General features: G+C 42.4%; 2 protein-coding genes across 3 annotated transcripts in view; one reads left to right on the plus strand and one right to left on the minus strand.

Moving 5' to 3' along the window:
• On the minus strand, positions 1–14,542 carry cabcoco1 (ciliary associated calcium binding coiled-coil 1). Of its 2 annotated transcripts, none has more exons than XM_076297828.1 (8): positions 13,972–14,542; positions 13,661–13,749; positions 13,345–13,514; positions 12,927–13,068; positions 7,801–7,873; positions 5,097–5,210; positions 3,142–3,336; positions 1–113 (listed from the first exon to the last, which is right to left on the minus strand). In XM_076297828.1, exons 1-8 carry the CDS (start codon positions 14,038–14,040, stop codon positions 30–32), a joined length of 936 nt encoding a protein of 311 aa, XP_076153943.1. In that variant the 5' UTR covers positions 14,041–14,542; the 3' UTR covers positions 1–29. The 2 variants fall into 2 exon arrangements, with proteins under 2 accessions (XP_076153943.1, XP_076153942.1); XM_076297827.1 differs by having other exon boundaries at positions 3,142–3,339.
• A 139-nt stretch (positions 14,543–14,681) lies between these two features.
• Positions 14,682–18,873, plus strand: part of LOC143137580 (transmembrane protein 26-like) — a 10,848-nt gene continuing 6,656 nt past the window's right edge. The window contains exons 1-4 of the mRNA XM_076297829.1: positions 14,682–14,932; positions 15,053–15,149; positions 15,425–15,508; positions 17,390–17,598. Coding sequence (XP_076153944.1) covers positions 14,745–14,932; positions 15,053–15,149; positions 15,425–15,508; positions 17,390–17,598 — 578 coding nt within the window. The 5' untranslated portion in view covers positions 14,682–14,744. The remainder of the gene's footprint in view (positions 14,933–15,052; positions 15,150–15,424; positions 15,509–17,389; positions 17,599–18,873) is intronic.

The following is an 18,873-nucleotide window of genomic DNA, read 5'->3' on the forward strand; positions in this document are numbered from 1 at the left end:
GGGGTGCCCAACCCCACGGGAGGGAAGAGTCAGTTTGATGAGACGCTTTTGAGACGTTCTATCCTGGCTGTGTAGCTCTCCTCTTGGATGCGAAGCTTCTCTGTAAATTCAGCCTGTCAGGAAAACACAAGACAGCGAGAGAGAAAGAGACAGAGAGAGAAAGAAAGAGAGAGAGAAAGATCAGGGAAAAGAACAGAACCCCCCCCTCCCGTTATCCAAAAAAGCACAGAGTGGTTTCATAGAGCATAACAGTCTGTCAATACAAGGCTATTGACTGGTTTAATGGAGTCTGGGAAGTCTTTGGGTAACTGTGGGAAGGAGTGGGGTTCGTCCCTGGGCTGCTGGTTTCAAACTCATGACGTTACATGGGAATATACCTCAGGGACCTGGGAGAGCTCGCCAGATAAAATATTTAATTATGAGAGCCTCTCGCTTCGTTTCCATAGCTCTATCCCTGTTTTCCTCTCTCTCTCGCGCTCTCTTTCTTTCTCTCTCTCTGTTCCTCTCTCCCTCCTTTCTTTCTTCTAAAAATTGCATATGCTTCAAAATGAAAGGATTCCAGTTCACATCTGGAGTGGGAAGACTATTTGGTCAGAAAGTCATCCCACACGAGCGCTACAGTGAGTATTGGGCCTGTTTATAGTTGAGTTTATACCATATAAGGGCCGATAAGATACACTCCCGTAATGACGCGCCTGGGAACTCTTGCAACTAAAATATCTATCTGAAGCCGAGAGAGGGGGGGGGGGTGAAAGAAATACAATTAGCACCAAAAAAATAAAAACGGATGTTATTGTATGTCGTTGAGCAGGGCAGCAGGGAACCGAAGTGCCAGCACTGATCCGCAGTGATCCAAATATTTATAAATGTCTCCGTCTCAACACTGCAAGTGCATGAAAGGCAAGATTGCAGTTAACGTCTAAACAGAAAAAGCAACTGGGATGCGTAGGACAGCTGTGTTCATCCGCAGTTGCTCGCAAGCGAAAAGCTTGTTCTTTTTTCTTTTCTTTTTTTTTCTCAAAAAGGAAGCTCGTCGCCTACTTACAGACGACTGAGCGATACCAGTCTTGCCGATCGCTTCGGAACAGGGCGTCTAAATTTAGCGTGGGTAAAATATGTAATTGACCTTGCCTGTGTATTAAAGGCTGGGTGTGCCCGCGAGGCCTGATGGAAATAGAACCCGTTCTGCCACAGATCACTCGGAGGCGCGATGCACACACAGTGCCTGTACAGTACAAATGGGATCTTAAATTACACACAGGGCCGCCAAATAAAAGCAGGGCTTGTCACTGTGACTACTAAGCTCTTTATCACATAAAAAGGAGGGGGGGGGGTGATTAATTTTAACGTTATAAAAAAAAGAAAGACAAAAAAAAATCTGTTTGATTTTTTCTTTTTTGTTGGTCTTTTTCTTCTGGTTTCTCCTTATTTGATGTATGACATTTCCGCAACAGTCCTTGGGACCAGCTGGGCTTATGAGAAAACATTCAAAATATGCGACTTGTGAAAACTCGCTACGGAGGTGACAAGGACAAAAACAACAATCTGCTGTGCTGTTTTTTTCCCTCTCCCTTCACCGACCGCACCGCACAGACCATAATTCAATTCAGGCATGAAGCCTCTGCCAAAACGCAGTCTGGTGTGCTCTCCTTAATGCTACGTGTTGAATACCAATGATACTGGGCAGGCTGGTGCACATCACTTTCTTAACTGATTTGTGTTGTTTTGCCCCCCCCCCCCACCCTGGCACATCTACTGCAACCACAAACACAGCCTTTAAGGTGAAAAAAAAAAATCTAAAAAATCTTTTCACGGCATCTCCCAGACAGTCTTTCTCAAGAGCGTTTGTTTATGTAATCAAAGCCTCCCATGTCTCCAGCATGGCTGATGGAGTGCTTCTCCGGTTTCACCAGTTGTTTTATTGACCCGACTCGATAAGACTGGCTGGAGAGCCTCCATAAGCTGTTAGTGTCAACAGCACTTAAAAAGAGGCATAGTGTAGTTTTTATCTTAAAATAACACCGTCCAATGAATTCTGATGGCAACACAAAACAAGGGAGTAACTCGACTACCATCAAGGTTAGTCAACCAGAAGACTTGCTCGACAATGGGTGATTCTGTCTACACTACATAAAACCTGTGAATTTGCAAAAGATTGCTTTACATCCTGTCAGCTAGACTGTCGGTTTTATCTTTCCTTTTTTGTCATCCTTGAACAAGTGGTTAAATTTATCCCACAGCATGTGAGACCTTAGCTTGAACGTTTAAATAAATGCCAAAAAGTTGGTGTCCTGGCATTTGATGAGTTTGGAATACTGTGGAATTTAAGGTAGGATGTTATTCCTACAGACCACAATCTTACCGTAAAACCATTTACAAGGCAGTAGTTAGCTATTTTAAGGCCGAATCCTCTGCTATCTTTCCAAGGAGTTTTGAGTTCCCATCACTGTGGGTACTGAGGAATTCGGTTGCTGATTTGGCTGATTTGTTTTTGCTCTGTGTTTATTTCTCTCTATAAACTTTGCGTGCCTGTGTGTTCTGTCATGTCAAAAAAAAAAAAAAAAAAAAACATGATACATAGTTGGACACATTAGGATTTCCACTTTAAGTATTCATGTTGAAATCTCTCTGCATCGTTAACTATTAATGTCTTGAAAAGTATTAGGTTTAGGTAAGTTCAGAGTAGGGTTCATGGAAAGTGTCTTTAGTCATTCCATGGAGAAGTCCGACACATGTAAAATAGAATCGGATTGACCATGTGACATCACAGCATTAACACTGACTAAAGGTCCAGAGTTGGGGCGCCCGTATGAAACATTGAAGATGGGCGAACACTGCAAAAAATCCTAGAATTCAAAATCTAAGTGAGATAAATAAGCTTAAATCAAGTGAATATGTACTTGTTTTTCCTTGTAGTAAGTGAAAATCTTCTAGTTCTATTGGCAAATCTTGCCAGATAATTATGCTAAAAAGTGCAAAACTGTCTTGTTATAAGCAAATATTAGAAAAATAAGTACAGTATATATTCCCTTGATTTAAGCTTATCTATCTCACTTTGATCTTGAATTCTAGGATTTTTTGCATTGAAATGTGTGTGTGTGTGTGTGGGGGGGGGGGGGGGGTTAAGGAGTGCTACTATACCTGTAGATTCCCCATCATCTCTTTGGTCATCTCTCGGAGCACCTCCCGCACTTCCTCCACGCTGTACTTCTCCTCCTCCTCCTCCTTTTCCTCCAGGGTGTCCCCTCGTTCTCCTTCTCCTTCGCTCCTCTCGTCCGTTCCTCCCACCTCCTCCTTCTCCTCCTCCTCCTCCTCTCCTCGCCTTTCCTTCGCGGCCTGCTTAATTCAAACAGATCTCTCATCTCACATATCTCATCTCACATCTCACATCTTACATCTCTCATCTCACATCTCACATCTCTCATCTCACATCTCACATCTCACATCTCTCATCTCACATCTCACATCTCACATCTCTCATCTCACATCTCACATCTCTCTCTCTCTCCCAGGGCCCCCTGGACTGGACGGCTGCCCAGGGATCCGTGGCAGGTACACCACCAGGGTAATGAACTACATTAAAACGGAGAGCATTATAATTGTATAAGTATAGTATATATATATAAGTATATATACTCTTTTGATCCCGTGAGGGAAATTTGGTCTCTGCATTTATCCCAATCCGTGAATTAGTGAAACAGACACAGCACACAGTGTACACACAGTGAGGTGAAGCACACACTAATCCCGACGCAGTGAGCTGCCTGCTACAACAGCGGCGCTCGGGGAGCAGTGAGGAGTTAGGTGCCTTGCTCAAGGGCACTTCAGCTGTGCCAACTGGTCGGGGTTCGAACCGGCAACCCTCCGGTTACAGGTCCGAAGTGCTAACCAGTAGTAGGCCACGGCTGCCCCAATTGTGCCAGCCCTTGTCCGGCCATAGCCTAATGCTCCGGCCAGCGAGCGGGCAGGCGCGGGGGGGTGGGGGGGTCAGGCAAGCGAGCGGGCGAGCGGCAGTGGCGGCGGTATGGGCATCAGCGGTGCCGTAATACATTACGCCGAGCTGTCAGCTGCCCAAACAGCCGTGTCGTGCCGTGTGATTTATACGTGTTTGTCACTTTGTGAATGATGCCTCATGCATCAGGTGCAGAGGGGAGAGGGGAGAGTCCTGCTGAGGGCTAAGCACAAGAGTAAGTCATCAACTGGGATGTGTGTGTGTGTGTGTGTGAGAGTGTGTGTGTGTGTGTGTGTGGGGTGGGGGTGGGGGGGGGGTACCAAGCAAGGTGTGCAGTCATGAATGCATACAGTATCATGGGTGAGTCATACACAGTCATTTTAAAAAAGTGTAAATAACCCAAGAGCTTGTTTGGTGTTTGTGTTTTGTGTTAGGGGGGCTGCTGCCTACTAGTGGCTAGAGGGATGAACTGCATTCTGGCCAAATAACATTTCATATGATCATTTTCTTTTCTCTCTGTTTTTGTTTTTTTTCTCTAGAGGTACAGTAGAGGAAGGTCGAGTTGAGGCCTTTCATCTCAGTGGGAGAAACACACAGCACTGCACCTCAAAGCATGTTGTCTCTCACTTTGCACACACACACACACACACACACACACACACACACTAGAACCATTTATTTCCTGCTCATGAAAAAAAAAAACACTGAATTACAGTTAACACAAAAACCTGTTTGTCTGATAAGAAAAGAGTTGTTAGTAAAACACCCCTTTGAACAAACTCGGTTTAAGAGGTATCATTTTTTAAAAGCAGTTGATGCCATGCGTTCGGAGTCTAACTGTGGATGCTTTGAAGAAAAAAAAAACATTTAGCAAGCATAAAACCCTATAAGCCCAATGCCTTTCTGATTCCATAGGAATTGAAAACTAATTAAGAGTTTTGGTTCATTGAATTCACTTAAATTAACTTAACACGGAGGTCTCCAATCACCCCCCTCCCCCCAATCGGGTTAGTTTAATCATGGCATAATCTGAGAAGGCCATGGAGTCATTACTTTAGTCATTTACAGCTCCGACAGTGGCCACGGCTCGGGTTATGTAATACCCTCCGTGCCAGCTTTGCCCGCTTGTGCCCACCCCTCTTACCTCTTCAGGCGACTCGGGCTGAGCTGGTGCCAAGTAGTGCTGGAAGACGTCAACGGGCATGCCCTCCTCCAGCGGGGCAAAAAGCTCGGCGGCATCAATCACTTCGATACGCCTCTGGCAAGCAGAGAGAGACGAGCGAGACGTCACTACAAATCTCACTCATGCTGTGGCCACATAGTAGGCTACCCACATCACCCCCACACACCCCGCAATCTCACTCATGCTGTGGCCACATATAGGCTACCCACATCACCCCCCCCCCCCCCCACCCACCCAATAATGACAGCAAGTTCAGTCAGGACTAATGGGTAATGGGCAGGCTAGTTTAAACATTCACTTCGAGATTGGTAAACATGACCCTCGTGCTGTAAAATTCGCAAGGGGGGGTGGGTGTTGGGGGGGGGGGGGGGTGCACGCCTGACATGGTTGAGGGACTTAAATTTCTTTATTTCATTTGGTCTGGAAAGTCTTACTGAGCGCCTTGGCAGCAAAGCCGCACCGACAGCCCTGGGATCCCAAACCAGCACATAATAACAACAGTATCCAGTGTTTATATAACGAAAATTAGCATGTCAAACTTATGACGGAGATGGAGAGCAATTGTCTTTCTTAGAGCCTCTTTGTTTTCCCAAGTCTTTAGGACACGGATCATGGTTCTCCTGAGTGAATCAATTTCTGTGTTAACAGTATCGAATGTTAACAGTACCCAGCCACAAAAACTACAAGGCTTTTTCTGCAATCCATTGTCTTGGTTTTCTATTCCCCCCTACACACACACACACCAGTCTTTTTTATGTCTTGATGTAATTGACAACACATTTACACTCTCCCGTCCAAAATGTTTCCTAAAAATATTCCGAAAAGCCGGGGGGCATTAAATATGCAGACACGGCTTTGAACCCCTCATCAAAAACAAACAGAAAGCACTCGCGTTTTATGACATTCCGAATCCATTATATCTGCAGAGCCGAGGCTGACCTAGATTCTGTTTTCTGATCCTCGGAACACGGCAGGATACTCAAAGGCAAATATCATTATCGAGCCGCTATAACTGCCTCCAGCCTCCTCTCAGTCGGAGAACAAATCTGGTGCTTGTCTTCTGACAACAATTTGGTGTAATCAGTTTTACAAATTATGTGATTCTGGGGCTTTATCTCCGCAGACGAATGTAGCTGCTCGTGTATGATATAGTCTCAAATATTAATGTGGCCTCAAAATTATTTTTCTTCTGTAGGCCTATCTGAGCAACATGATAATTGCATCTAAATAATGAATGAGACAGTGAGCTTCAGCTGATGATCTCTGATGATCTCTTATGTTACTTAGTTGGTGTTTATATTCAATCATTTCGCCTGAGTCGCGCTCCAGATAATGGCGGATGACAGACCTTACGACGTATGCCATTCATTTAAAGCGGAATATGTTCCGTACAAAGACAGCGGTTTTCCACAGAGGATGTGATGCTGTCATGGCGACATGCCGTGTGAGCACCTGAACCATAAGGAACTCAGGCCTGTCAAACCTCAAAGACGTTAAGAAAACAGCCTCTCAGCATAACCCCCCCCCCCCCCCCAAAACCCTTGGCTTGTGAAAGGTGATCAAACCGCACATCAATTACAGCTAGGCATTGATACGTATCGTTGCCTGTATCTCGGAAGACAAACCCAGGCAAAGCATGGTTCTGTCGGAAGAAATGCAGTCAGTTCACTCCAGCCATCAAAGGGCTTTCAAGAAAACACTTCAGCGACTACAAAGGCGTGCTCGTACAGATTACATATGTTAGCTCAGGCAAGCGGAGGCCACGGGCTTTTGTGTGCGGCTGACACAAAGTTTGTTGAGCTAGCGATGACGGATCAGAACAAACGCAGGAAAGATAGGCCCTGAGTGAGAGAGGTCAATGCCCTCCGAGCTGACTGTTGTGTTTCCTCTCCCACAAGAACACTTCCTCATGTTATTTAATACTCAACATCAACAAGAACAGGCAGCATGCACTGGGATTCTTTTTCCTACTTGGTTGCAAAACAAGTTTTGGAGAACAATATCGCAATATCAATATTTTTATAGTTTTTGCAATTTAGTGCATTTCATTGGCTCTGTACTTGTACTCTGCTAAATGACAATAAAATCTAGTCTAATCTAATCTAATATCTTTTTAAGTTTTGGAGAACATTATCGCATACACGCACACACACACACACACACACACACACACACACACACGCACACACACCATTAGGCCTATATACTGTACATAGCCTACCTATACATAGTTACATACTAGTCAGTCATTGTTAAGTATGCACACTATGCTCAATCTTTTTGTGTATAAGAAAATAAACACAAATCAATCATTTCATCTGTCATCAAAACAATGATTTCCTTAACAGTTTCCTGAAATGCTTTGTTTTAAAAGACTGTGGATAATTTACAGTTTGAATATATAATACAATTTACAGACTGAATATATCATTTAGAAAACAACACATCCGGTAAAATAATCACTCGTAAAACAATCCATTCGCTCTTCATCAAGATGTCTTAATTTGTTATGCTTTTTTTTTCAGACTCCACGTTCCTCTTTCGAGTGCCGCTCTCTCTATCACCTCAAGTGCATATACACTCTCTCTCTCTCTCTCTCTCTCTCTCTCTTCCTGACAGGATGCCTTCCAAGAACCTGCCATTCAATATTTAGAACTTCTCTTACCTCCATTCCCAGGAGTTTCTTGTCTCGTGATTGGCTGAAGAGGAACTCGTACATGCGGTAATGCTGGAACAGGCTGCAACAAAAGAACACTCCAGAGTTTCAGCGGCTGGACAAAGGGGTGATTAACACAACAGGTCAAAATATTGGAAATATATTGGATAAAAGTGTTGCTGACCAAATAGTGGAAATATATTGGATAAAAGTGTTGCTGACCAAATAGTGGAAATATATTGGATAAAAGTGTTGCTGACCAAATAGTGGCCACTGAATTGAAATTTGTTATTTTTGTTGTTGTTTTTTTAGCTCCAAGACGTTTGTTTATTTAGACTTGTGATGGTAATATCATGTGCTTTTCTTTTTCATTGCCCACTTCTCTAGTCTTGTCTTCAGCCTTGTCCATACACCTGTGTATTTTTTTTGTATACATAGCCTTGTCCATATAATAATAATAATAATAATAATAATAATAATAATAATAATAATATGTTTATTTTATATAGCGCCTTTCTCAAACCCAAGGTCGCTTTACATAGTAGGAAGGCAGGGAAACACAATAACAAACAAACAAACAATACAACAAAGACAAGTTATCTGTATGGAACTAAGTGTTGGGTGTGGAGGAGAAGTGATCTTTAAACAGAAAGGTCTTGAGATGTGCTTTGAAGAAAGGAAGAAAAGGACAGGAACGAAGGGGTTGGGGGAGGGAGTTCCAGAGTTTGGGGGGCAAGGCACTGAAGGACCTGCCACCCGTGGAGAGTCTGGAGCGGGGGATAGCCAAGAGGTTTTGGTCAGAGGATCTGAGTGAGCGGGAAGGAGTGTAAGGGGTCAGGAGGTCGCAGATGTAGGGGGGAGCAAGGTTGTGGAGGGCTTTGAAGGTGAGTAGTAGTACTTGATTTGTATTTGATCCGGGACGGAACTGGTAGCCAATGGAGTTGATGGAGAATGTGGGTGATGTGTGCTGATCGTCTGGTATGGGTGAGGAGCCTGGCTGCAGAGTTTTGAATGTATTGTATTTTTTATATACTGTACCTGTGTTTTTTTCTGTGTTTACGTAACCTTGTCCATATACTGTACCTGTGTGTTTTTTCTGTTTACGTAGCCTTGTCCATATACTGTACCTGTGTGTTTTTTCTGTTTTTTGTTTGTTTACGTAACCTTGTCCATATACCTGTGTTTGTTTGTACCTATGTAAAAAGTGTCTTGAAAAGCGCGACAAAAAATAAATAAATGTATCATTATTATTATTATTATTATTATTATTATTATTATTATTCTACACTGTATAAGCCATCATTTCTCCAATCATTAGACATCTCGACACTTGCCTAGAGGCGCATCATTACCTACTGTTCAATCTGCCAACACGTCTGGGCTTGAACGTGGCCACCCAAATCAAGCCAAATGAAATCCTAAAGCAAGCAATGTCCCATTTGTGAACGCCAGCACAGAGAACGCCTCATCTCACGTTACAGTAAGAGTGGCCTGTTTGGTGTCCACTGTGCATCCAAATGAATGCAAAGTACACCATCTGGAGGGTTTAAAATGGATCCCGGAGTGTTGCTGGTCTGTTTAGCATTTGAAGGCCCCCCTCTGTTCGATGTGACAAGCTCATGGTTAACGCATCAGAGGAAAAACTGATCTGATTGGTGAGGCACAGGAGGTTTTCATTTGCACGTAGAGAGACCTTTGCTTAGAGAAGAATTCCCCCCAGTGGCGGATCTGGTTATTGGGGGTAAACACCACAACGAAACAGCAGAGGGCAGCAAACAAACATTATCCTCTCTCTGGATTTGTGTGTGTGTGTGTGTGTGTGTGTGTGTGTGTGTGTGTGTGTGTGTGTGTGTGTGTGTGTGTGCGCGTGTGTGCGTGATTCGATCCTCTATCCTATTAACATCCACTGATACACATAATGACATAGCATACTAATAGGATACTAAGATCTGGATAACAATGACTTGATGTGTATGATACAGGAAAGGACATGGTATCCGTTATATGAGTTTATCCTGCATAGTAGTTAGTCTTTTGGAAGCATAATCTATGGCATTCACTGAATGACAAGTAATTGCCATGACAAGTCCTATCACAAGTTATTCCAACGTGATCATGATAACACCACATAACGCAACACTTCTTTACACAAGACAAGTGACGATACAAAAAGACCAAGATAAGACCATAACCAACACAATACCCCACAATTCAATGCAACCCGACACAAAATGGCATGCCACACAGCAACTCTGACACAACTCAGTACCACCAAAGAAGAAAAAGGCCGCACTTTGCATACACACGTTTATTTCACAAATTATGTGCAATAAGCACGTTTGTATGCAAAGTGCGGCCTTTTTCACAATGTGTGCAATAAACATGTTTGTATGCAAAGTGCGGCCTTTATCTCCTTTGATGTTACTTAAACGTTTGGCCAAGCGCTCTAGAAAAGAAATAAGAAACTGAATGAAGCCTGCTCCTACCTACACTACAACTCAGTACCACAACACGCAGCATGCCTAAACACAGGCCAGAACAGGCTGAGGCTCACGGCACAGCATAAATACTGAACCAACACTGCCAAGAATCAATCCCCTGCACTTACAGCACAGCACACATTTTGCTCTCATTGGTCACAAGTTATGGATGGAGTTTTCTGCCTCTTGAAGGACAGAGATGTTTTTTTCCCCCTCTACCAGCTTGTTACAACTCCAGCCTAGATCTGCTCAATTCACCGGTTCATGAATTATGCATAGCATTAATTATAACAGCAATAAAAGCGAAGATCCAATTTGCTGCTTGCCGTCTGGCAGTGGATAAATCAGTGATTACATTCGCTCACGCTACCTATCATACATGTAGCGTGTAAAAATGAGTCTATTTTAAATGTATAGCTAACTAATAGATTGAAACCTTTATTTTAATTCTCGGAAAGAACATTGAGGGCAGCCAAGATACAATAAAATAAATTTAAAAACATTACTAACCACAAAGTTTTAACCAGTAAGCATATAAATATAATATATAATCAATATACATATATATACAGTTCATACACATACATACATACACACATATATAAATATGTATATATACATATTCATACATAAATACACATTAAAAATATCAAGAGAAACAATTACAGGGTGGGGTAGGGAGACTTGCAATCAAAGGCTAATGACATTAACTCTGTCAGGAAGAAATATAGACAGAAAATAATAAAGTAATGAGAGAATATATACTGGAGGGCTCAATGATGAAATATTGAAAGCTTTTGGAACAATGTCCATTGTTGTGGAATGGATAATGTGTCTCCTATCGTATCACGCATTGTTGGAACAATGAAGCAAAATTCGGCTGGACACAGATAACAAGAGGGGCACAAGATAGCAGAAAGGAGAACTTGATGCTGTTTCCACAGAGTTATCTTACAACAAACACACCAGAAACAACACGGCAATCATTGTTTTGCAGAGAGAGGGAGTGAAAAACGGCCTGTTACATAGAATATACAATGTGTGTATCTTTGCTTCAGTCTGTGATTCACAGTCAATGGGAATGGGAAACAAATGTAGTGGCTCAGAATGAACCACAAATAATTTCGGCCAATCAACACATTGCTTCTGGGACATGGAAGTTATTCATTTAGCAGACTCTTTTATCCAAAGCCACTTGAAGAATGAAGAACAAAACAAAGGCTACGGCGCAGAGGAGGTAGGAATGCCTGCTGCATGAGTCAACACTATTACTAGAGGATAGGAGTGCAGACATTATAAGCACTAGTCAACGTGTGGTGGGAGGAGAAAGTGGGTATAAAGGTCTAAAAAGCCAAGGACAAGGCTTTTCACATCCTCTTAAGAATCATCTCATAACTCTTGCTGTTCAAGTGTCCTCAGTGTAAATCAATGTTGTCCACCTCCTTGAGACACTTCAATGTTCCAGTACTAGAGCATCAGAACTTGTGTTTTTGAAAATTGTCCTAGACAATTAGGATTTTTTTTTTTTTTTTTTTTTAAACTATTATGCATTATGTCACTGCAACATCTTGATGTATTATTGTTTGTTATTTGTACATCTAAGCTCATTTTGCACTATGTGTGTATGCTGTCTTGCATTCTTTCTGTATACATTATTATGTGTACATTGTCATGGACATTGCAATATAAGTTCTAAACATACCTGCCCAAACATACCTGCCACACAACAATAATTCTCATTCTTATTGTCATGAGTGATCAGCCACTGTCATGTGTTTTTGTCTATATGCAGGGAAGGGAATACAGTGGGATGCCATGATACATCCCATAACAACTCCCTCCTCCCCCCACCCTCTTTGTTAATGCCTTGTGGATTATTAATGATAATGGTTTTTTTTAATGCTTTTTATTAATGATAATGTTTTTTTTATTGCCTAATTGTGAACACTCTAGGTAGACCACCCACAATGGATGTGGTTTTAATAAAAGGACCACAGACGGCTGAGGCGAGAGTTCCGCCTCATTCATCTCAGCACTCTGTGAATTCCATCCATCCCGGGCTTCTGAGTACTTCTGGTAGAATTGGTTTTTGTATCTATACATTTTTATATATATAAAAAGAAGTGGCAGGAAAGGAGGTATCCTTGGAAGAGTTGGGTCTTGAAAAGCTTTGTGAAGATAGAGAGGGACACCTCTGCTCTGATGGCTCTTGGTAGGTCGTTCCACCATGGGCGGGGGGGGGGGGGGAGGGGGGCTACAAATACAAACCAGAGGACAGGAGGTTTTGGCGACTTTGGGAGTTGTTTGGCGATCCAGCCAAGTCTAATGTTAGTGATAGTGGTGACGGCAAACTGAGGTAGTGTTGAGTACAGCATGCTTTATTTGCACACACACACACACACACACACACACACACACATGTAAACTCACACACACACACACACACTCACACACAGAGAGAGACACACATACACACACACCCACACACATGTAAACTCACACACACACACACACACACACACACACACATGTAAACTCACACTCACACTCACACATGCGTGTAGGGGCAAAAGGGCAGCAGTGATCTACAGTTATTGACGTAAGTGTGCAGACTGTGGAAGCAAAGTTACTCACTGACGTTTCATAACAACACACCTGGAAGTGAAGTAATTTGTTATGGACTTGGCTTGCTCTACGTCAAACAATGGTGGGTCGCCATCTGTAGAGGGAGTCTTCCTGAGGTCAATCAAGGTTTTGCCAAATTCTGTAAAGTTGTCCACAAATGACATCTGCTTTTCTGTAATAAACAAACAAATAGTTAGTAATTATGTACACCATCACTGTAACATGAATGTTCATTATTACATGTAAACATGTAACATGTATACATTTACCTAATGTAGCCTATAGTTTGTTGTTGTTATATGATATAGTTTGTTGTTGTTTGGTATGATATAGTTTGTTGTTGTTTGGTATGATAAAAGTCCAATTACGTACATCATTATTAGCCTGCATTGCTGGCATGTCACTGAACAACAAAATGTGCAGTTCAACATCACAGTAGGCTGCTTACCACTTATATTGTCAATTGATGATTGCAGTAGTGCCATCACAAAGGATGTTTGCTCACTGGAGAAGTTCATCTCTTTGGCCCACCAGAAACCTGACACAAAGTAATCTAGCAAGGCTGCTTCCTTCAGGCATGTCTGTTGGTTTTTAAACTGCAGAACGTCTTCAAATTTCCTGCAGAAATGAATACAGGCCCACATCTCAAGTCGCCCAGCCTACACTTCCTTTGTTTCCTTTGTTGTACTATCAAGATTAAACAAAGGTTGAATAACACAGACATGTGATGGTGGATTCAAAATAGGTTAGTGCTAGGTACTTACAATTGTACTTCGTCGACAGTCAGTTCCCGGAGAAGGCTGATCTGCTCCAGTGTTTGAAGTGCCCACTGTATCGTTGGCTCTTCATTTTCCTAGGAGGTTAAAGCTGTTCAGGTCAGTTTATTCTTGACATCCGGCTTAAGCTAGGCCTAGCTTCCACATTGTTTTAGGCTGTGTGAACACACACGAACCTCAAGTTCAGGACATGACTTGCTAGGATAGCAAGCAAAGTCATGGTATTAGTACAAGTAGCCTAGATAACCAAGCAGTAGAAAACAATTTTACATTAATAAACGGACGATTACATTACATACTTGGTCTATCACTTCTTCCACTTCTTTCTTCTTGCTTTCTGCCGACTTCCTTCTATCTCTTGCAGCCATGTTGTTGATGATTGTTACCGTGGTAACGCACGTGGAGGGTGGGAGAGGTTGACGTGCTGTCCTTGGTCCTGGCTGAAAATCTGATTGTGAGAGATTGCTGCCATCTCAAATGCGTGTCTCAAATACACTACAAGTTTTGGAAATGGCTGCATGAATATGCTGAGACAAAAACGAAAGCAAGACGGTACAATATCTCGCAATACACATATAGGCTACACTTCATCAACAGGTTCCTGTTGAAACAAGTCGATGCGAAAAACGAAAGCGACAAGCCGTGGGATCCTCAGGCTGTACGTGTTTGTGAAGTGAAGTCATCTTTTCCAAGCTGTATGTCAGTCAGAACAGACCATGTTCTTTGAAACGTAATGAGCCACAGAAAGAAAGCAGAATGCATAAAAGTCTCATTTTAGGCTAGGCTACTCAACGTTATCTGATCTGGAACGGATCCAGAACAAGAACAGTGCCCTGCAATTTGGTGATAGGCTACATGCCTTAGATGTCAACTCTGGCCACCTTGCCCGAAAGTTGTGTGTGTCAGAACTTGAAGGCTGGATGATCTATGACCACCGAGGGCGGGTCTTTAGAGTAGTCTAGCCTCTTTTCCCATGGACAGACTCTCATTCAGTTAGTTTGTCCGGAGATTGAGAAGGTCTGAAAGGTGTCCAACATTTTCCAGCAAATAGCATATTAATATTAATACAACAATGTTCGTTAAGTTTATTTCTGCGGTTATCACAAGGTCGCTTTTTATTTTGGTGTCCCTCATCGGAGTTTGGAGAGTGACATCGGTAAAAAATAATAATAATTATTGGCTTCTCACCATCCTATACCTACCGCTCGTGGCCGAAATGATAGTAACTTTGAAGAGAAGAAAAGGTAGCGACTACAAATGGTAAGTAGCTTATTTAATATACTTCCTAAAAGTTACGTGTTGGTAGCTGGACAGTCACGACACATTGGTCTGGATGCTGAACTGGACAAAAAATAAATGACTAATTGGTTTCTGTCACAGGTTTTCCCCCGCTATACTCCTCTTTCTTCTCAGCATCATTCCAAGCATATGGATTTTAGAGTTGCATCATCAACATAACAAATCGGCTGATGATAAGGTAGGCTAACGGAATAGATTATTATAGGCTAGGCTACTTTAGAGTCGGCATTCAGAAAACCAAAGAGGTTATGGAAATGTATCATAGGCATAGGCAGTTAATGTAGCCTACAAGTTAAGAAATAATGTAGTCTAGCACTTATGTTAACTTTCCTCATGTAGGCCTACACTGAACCATTGTTGATGATTTAAGTGGATGTTGTACTTGTTTTCTTCTTTCTTTCATTCTTTGCTAGGCAAGCTCTCAATTTCCCATCCTTTTTCTTAATGTTTCAGTGTCGCCGGCTGGATTCCTCAGAGAGCCTAAAGAGTATTATAAACAACTGGAGGAACTCAACTAATGGGAGTGAAACCTTTACGGTAGGCTATCTCTCTCTCTCTCTCTCTCTCTCTCTCTCTCTCTCTGTATGTGTGTGTGTGTGTGTGTGTGTGTTGATTTTCCAACCCAACAGGACAATAGGCTACCTCGTCTCGTTTAGCCTAGGTCATGACACCTCAGCACTGTGACTCTAGTGTGAGTGCTGCACTACTGACAACTTTTATTTTCCCCAGACTCTCTAACTTCAAAATTACTTTTCCAGACTCAGTTGGTCATTAAAATGAATGTTCTGCACCCACCCCTCTATAAAAACAATTACAAGTCCTCAACACACTGGCTTATTTGTGTGTGCCAGTTGGACGGAGGTGTCAGTGGACTGTGGAGAACTTGTACTCAAAGGGTGTTTCACTTGGCCTTCAAGAGATGCTTTTTTGAGGATACACAGACCTCAGCCTTATATTTCCCGTTCTGGAGGTGTGCTGGTGGTCAGTGGAGTGGGAGATGTGTGGAAAAAAATTCCAAGTGCTACTGAGTGGGTTGACTTTTTATTTAGAATTTATTTATTTATTTGTGACTTCTAGAGTGCATTTTAAATAGTAAAACACCAATAACAACATTTAGCTGCTTGAGAAAACATTATTAAAAAAATCTTAATAAAATCTGCGTCACTGTCAACATCTTACAGTATTATTGTTTGTTATTTGTACATCCAAGCTCATTTTTCACTATGTGTGTATGCTGTCTTGCATTCTTTCTGTATACATTATTGTCTGTGTATTATGTGTACACTGTCATGGACATTGCAATATAAGTTCTAATCCTAACCTATGTCCAAACATACCTGGCACACAACAATAATTCTCATTCTGACTGTCATGAGTGATCAGCCACTATCATGTGTTTTTGTCTATATGCAGGGAAGGGATTACAGTAGGATGCCATCACGCATCCCAAACAACCCCCCCCCCCCCCTTGTCAATGCCTTGTGGATTATTAATGATAATGCATGTTTTTTTTATTGCCTAATCATGAACACTCTAGATAGTCCACTCACAATGGATGTGGTTTTAAAAAAAGGACCCCAGACAGCAGAGGCGAACATTCCACCTTATTCCTCTCTCTGTGGCTGTTAGTACTCTAGTCAAGTCAAGTCAATTCACTTTTATTTATATAGCACATTTCTGTATGCACAGAGTGCAACCCAAAGAGCTCCTCATACAAGACTGATACGCAAGACAAAAGAAGCTGGACGGAGCGGCGTAGTCGCCAGCTTACCCGCAACACCAAGACATAAACAAATTTACAAAATTACAAATGACACATAAGACAATAGATGCCGGATGGAGCGGCGTAATCGCTAGCGTACCCGTGACACCAAGACATACAAGACAAACAACAAACAAATTAACGAATAATAAAAAAGAAATAAATTAAAATGAAATAAAATAAAATTAATAATAAAAAAAGAAAATGGAAATGGCTCCAAGTCTGCACATAATGGAGTCAGTAGCAGCGGTGACTCTGACTCTTTGAATTCCATCCCGGCCTTCTGAGTATTTCTGGTAGAAATATATAAGTATATATACTCTTTTGATCCTGTGAGGGAAATTTGGTCTCTGCATTTATCCCAATCCATGAATTAGTGAAACACACTGAGCACACAGTGAACACACAGTGAGGTGAAGCACACACTAATCCCGAGGCAGTGAGCTGCCTGCTACAGCGGCGCTCGGGGAGCAGTGAGGGGTTTGGTACCTTGCTCAAGGGCACTTCAGCCGTTCCTACTGGTCAGGGTTCGAACCGGCAACCTTCCGGTTACAAGTCCGAAGCACTAACCAGTAGGCCACAACTGCCCTGAATTGCCCCCCCCCCCCCCCTCCAATGTGGTTTTAGCTACTCAACTACTGCTTTTGACCCCCTAGGACTCGGTGAAGGTGCTTTCCTCGGTGTGTGCCAATGACTGGATCCTGGCGCTACACCAGATCCTGCTCATCCTTCTGATCGTGGGCAAGTGGCTGCTGCCCATCGGCGTGGGGGTGACTCGCGACCAGCTCTCCCAGCTGCTGCTGGTCTTTGTGGGCACCGCCGCCGACATCCTGGAGTTCACCAGTGAGACGCTGTCCGACGTCAAGTTAGTCCCTTTTTTGGCGTCATGGACACCACCTTGTTCTTTCTGTAGCCTAATTTGATTGGCCGTTGAGCTCAAATGTTAACATCGCTTCACCACAGTCCACACAGTGATTCAATAAACTTTAATATAGCAAAAGTCCCTAAATTAGGAGTGTTACCAAAAATACATCATTTACACCAGACAGACTTTATTATACACATGGGAAACACATTAATCAAACCGTAGATGTATGCACAGTGAATGGATCAAACAAAATAACAAAATATTTGGATGTTAGAGTTTGTTAGCATTTGTTGGAGCATTGCCACTGAACCTTCAGATATCTACAGTAGAGAGTTAGATATTACCAATAGCATTATTTGTAGCACACCTAAACATTTAGCTAATACCCTCCTAGGCTAGCTTACCGATCACCCCCTCTCATGAGATTAAACAGCCAACAGCTCAATCGTCATGTCTGTGCTAATAACTAACTCCCAGTTGTAGCCTACCAGACTCTGTATGTAGTCAGCTCAATCGTGTTCTAATCAGGTGCGATTGACTAAATCAAGAGGTCTGTTCCCAGCTTTAACGGTGGTTACCTTTACCTGGGTAAAAAAGAGTGGGTTCCTAGAATAGAGAGTCTTAAGAATGCAGGGACAGGCATGTCAACTCCAAAATAATTCAAATTCCTCTTTGGGTGTGAGTTTGAAAAAGACGGTGAAAACTGCACTCTCAAACGTTGGGCCGAAACACATACATTTGCTGAAGACAAAATACTTTCTTTTTTTTTCAAAATGTTCCAAGTTTTCAGCTTTCTTTTCCTTCTTTTCCTTCTTTTCCTCTGCAACACTGTCTATGTAAGATATGCCAGTTTAAATCATATGAATCCTCTGACACAATAAGCAAAGTGCAAAGGCAATAAGCAAGGTGGTTCAGTGAGTAGGCCTATTCTGTAGGCTAATATCAAGGATGTAGTACTCGAGTCCGGTCTGCTTTCTCGGTCTCTTCTCGGACTCGTTCCTTCAAAGACTCGCTCTTGACTCGGTCTCGGACCACAGTGGGAGGAGAAGGACTCGTAATTTCAGACCAAGTCCTCGAGACCAGCGCATTTTTTTATGTTCATATAAAAAATTGGTGCCCCCTTCTTTCAATATTCTGCTTTGCGTCCGTTTAATAACGATTTTTATTTAGCCTATAGCCTGTCAAAATAATCTTAGCATCACAGCGCAAACTAATTCAGTCTTACACAGTGGAGAAAATGACAGCGCATGGCAAGACAGAAAGTGCGTCCAA

This window comes from Alosa pseudoharengus, unplaced genomic scaffold (assembly GCF_046254945.1).
Source record: "Alosa pseudoharengus isolate Yale_2024_CS ecotype anadromous, Long Island Sound unplaced genomic scaffold, YU_APseudo_1.1 YU_APseudo_1.1_scf_21, whole genome shotgun sequence".
NCBI classification, from domain to species: domain Eukaryota; kingdom Metazoa; phylum Chordata; class Actinopteri; order Clupeiformes; family Clupeidae; genus Alosa; species Alosa pseudoharengus.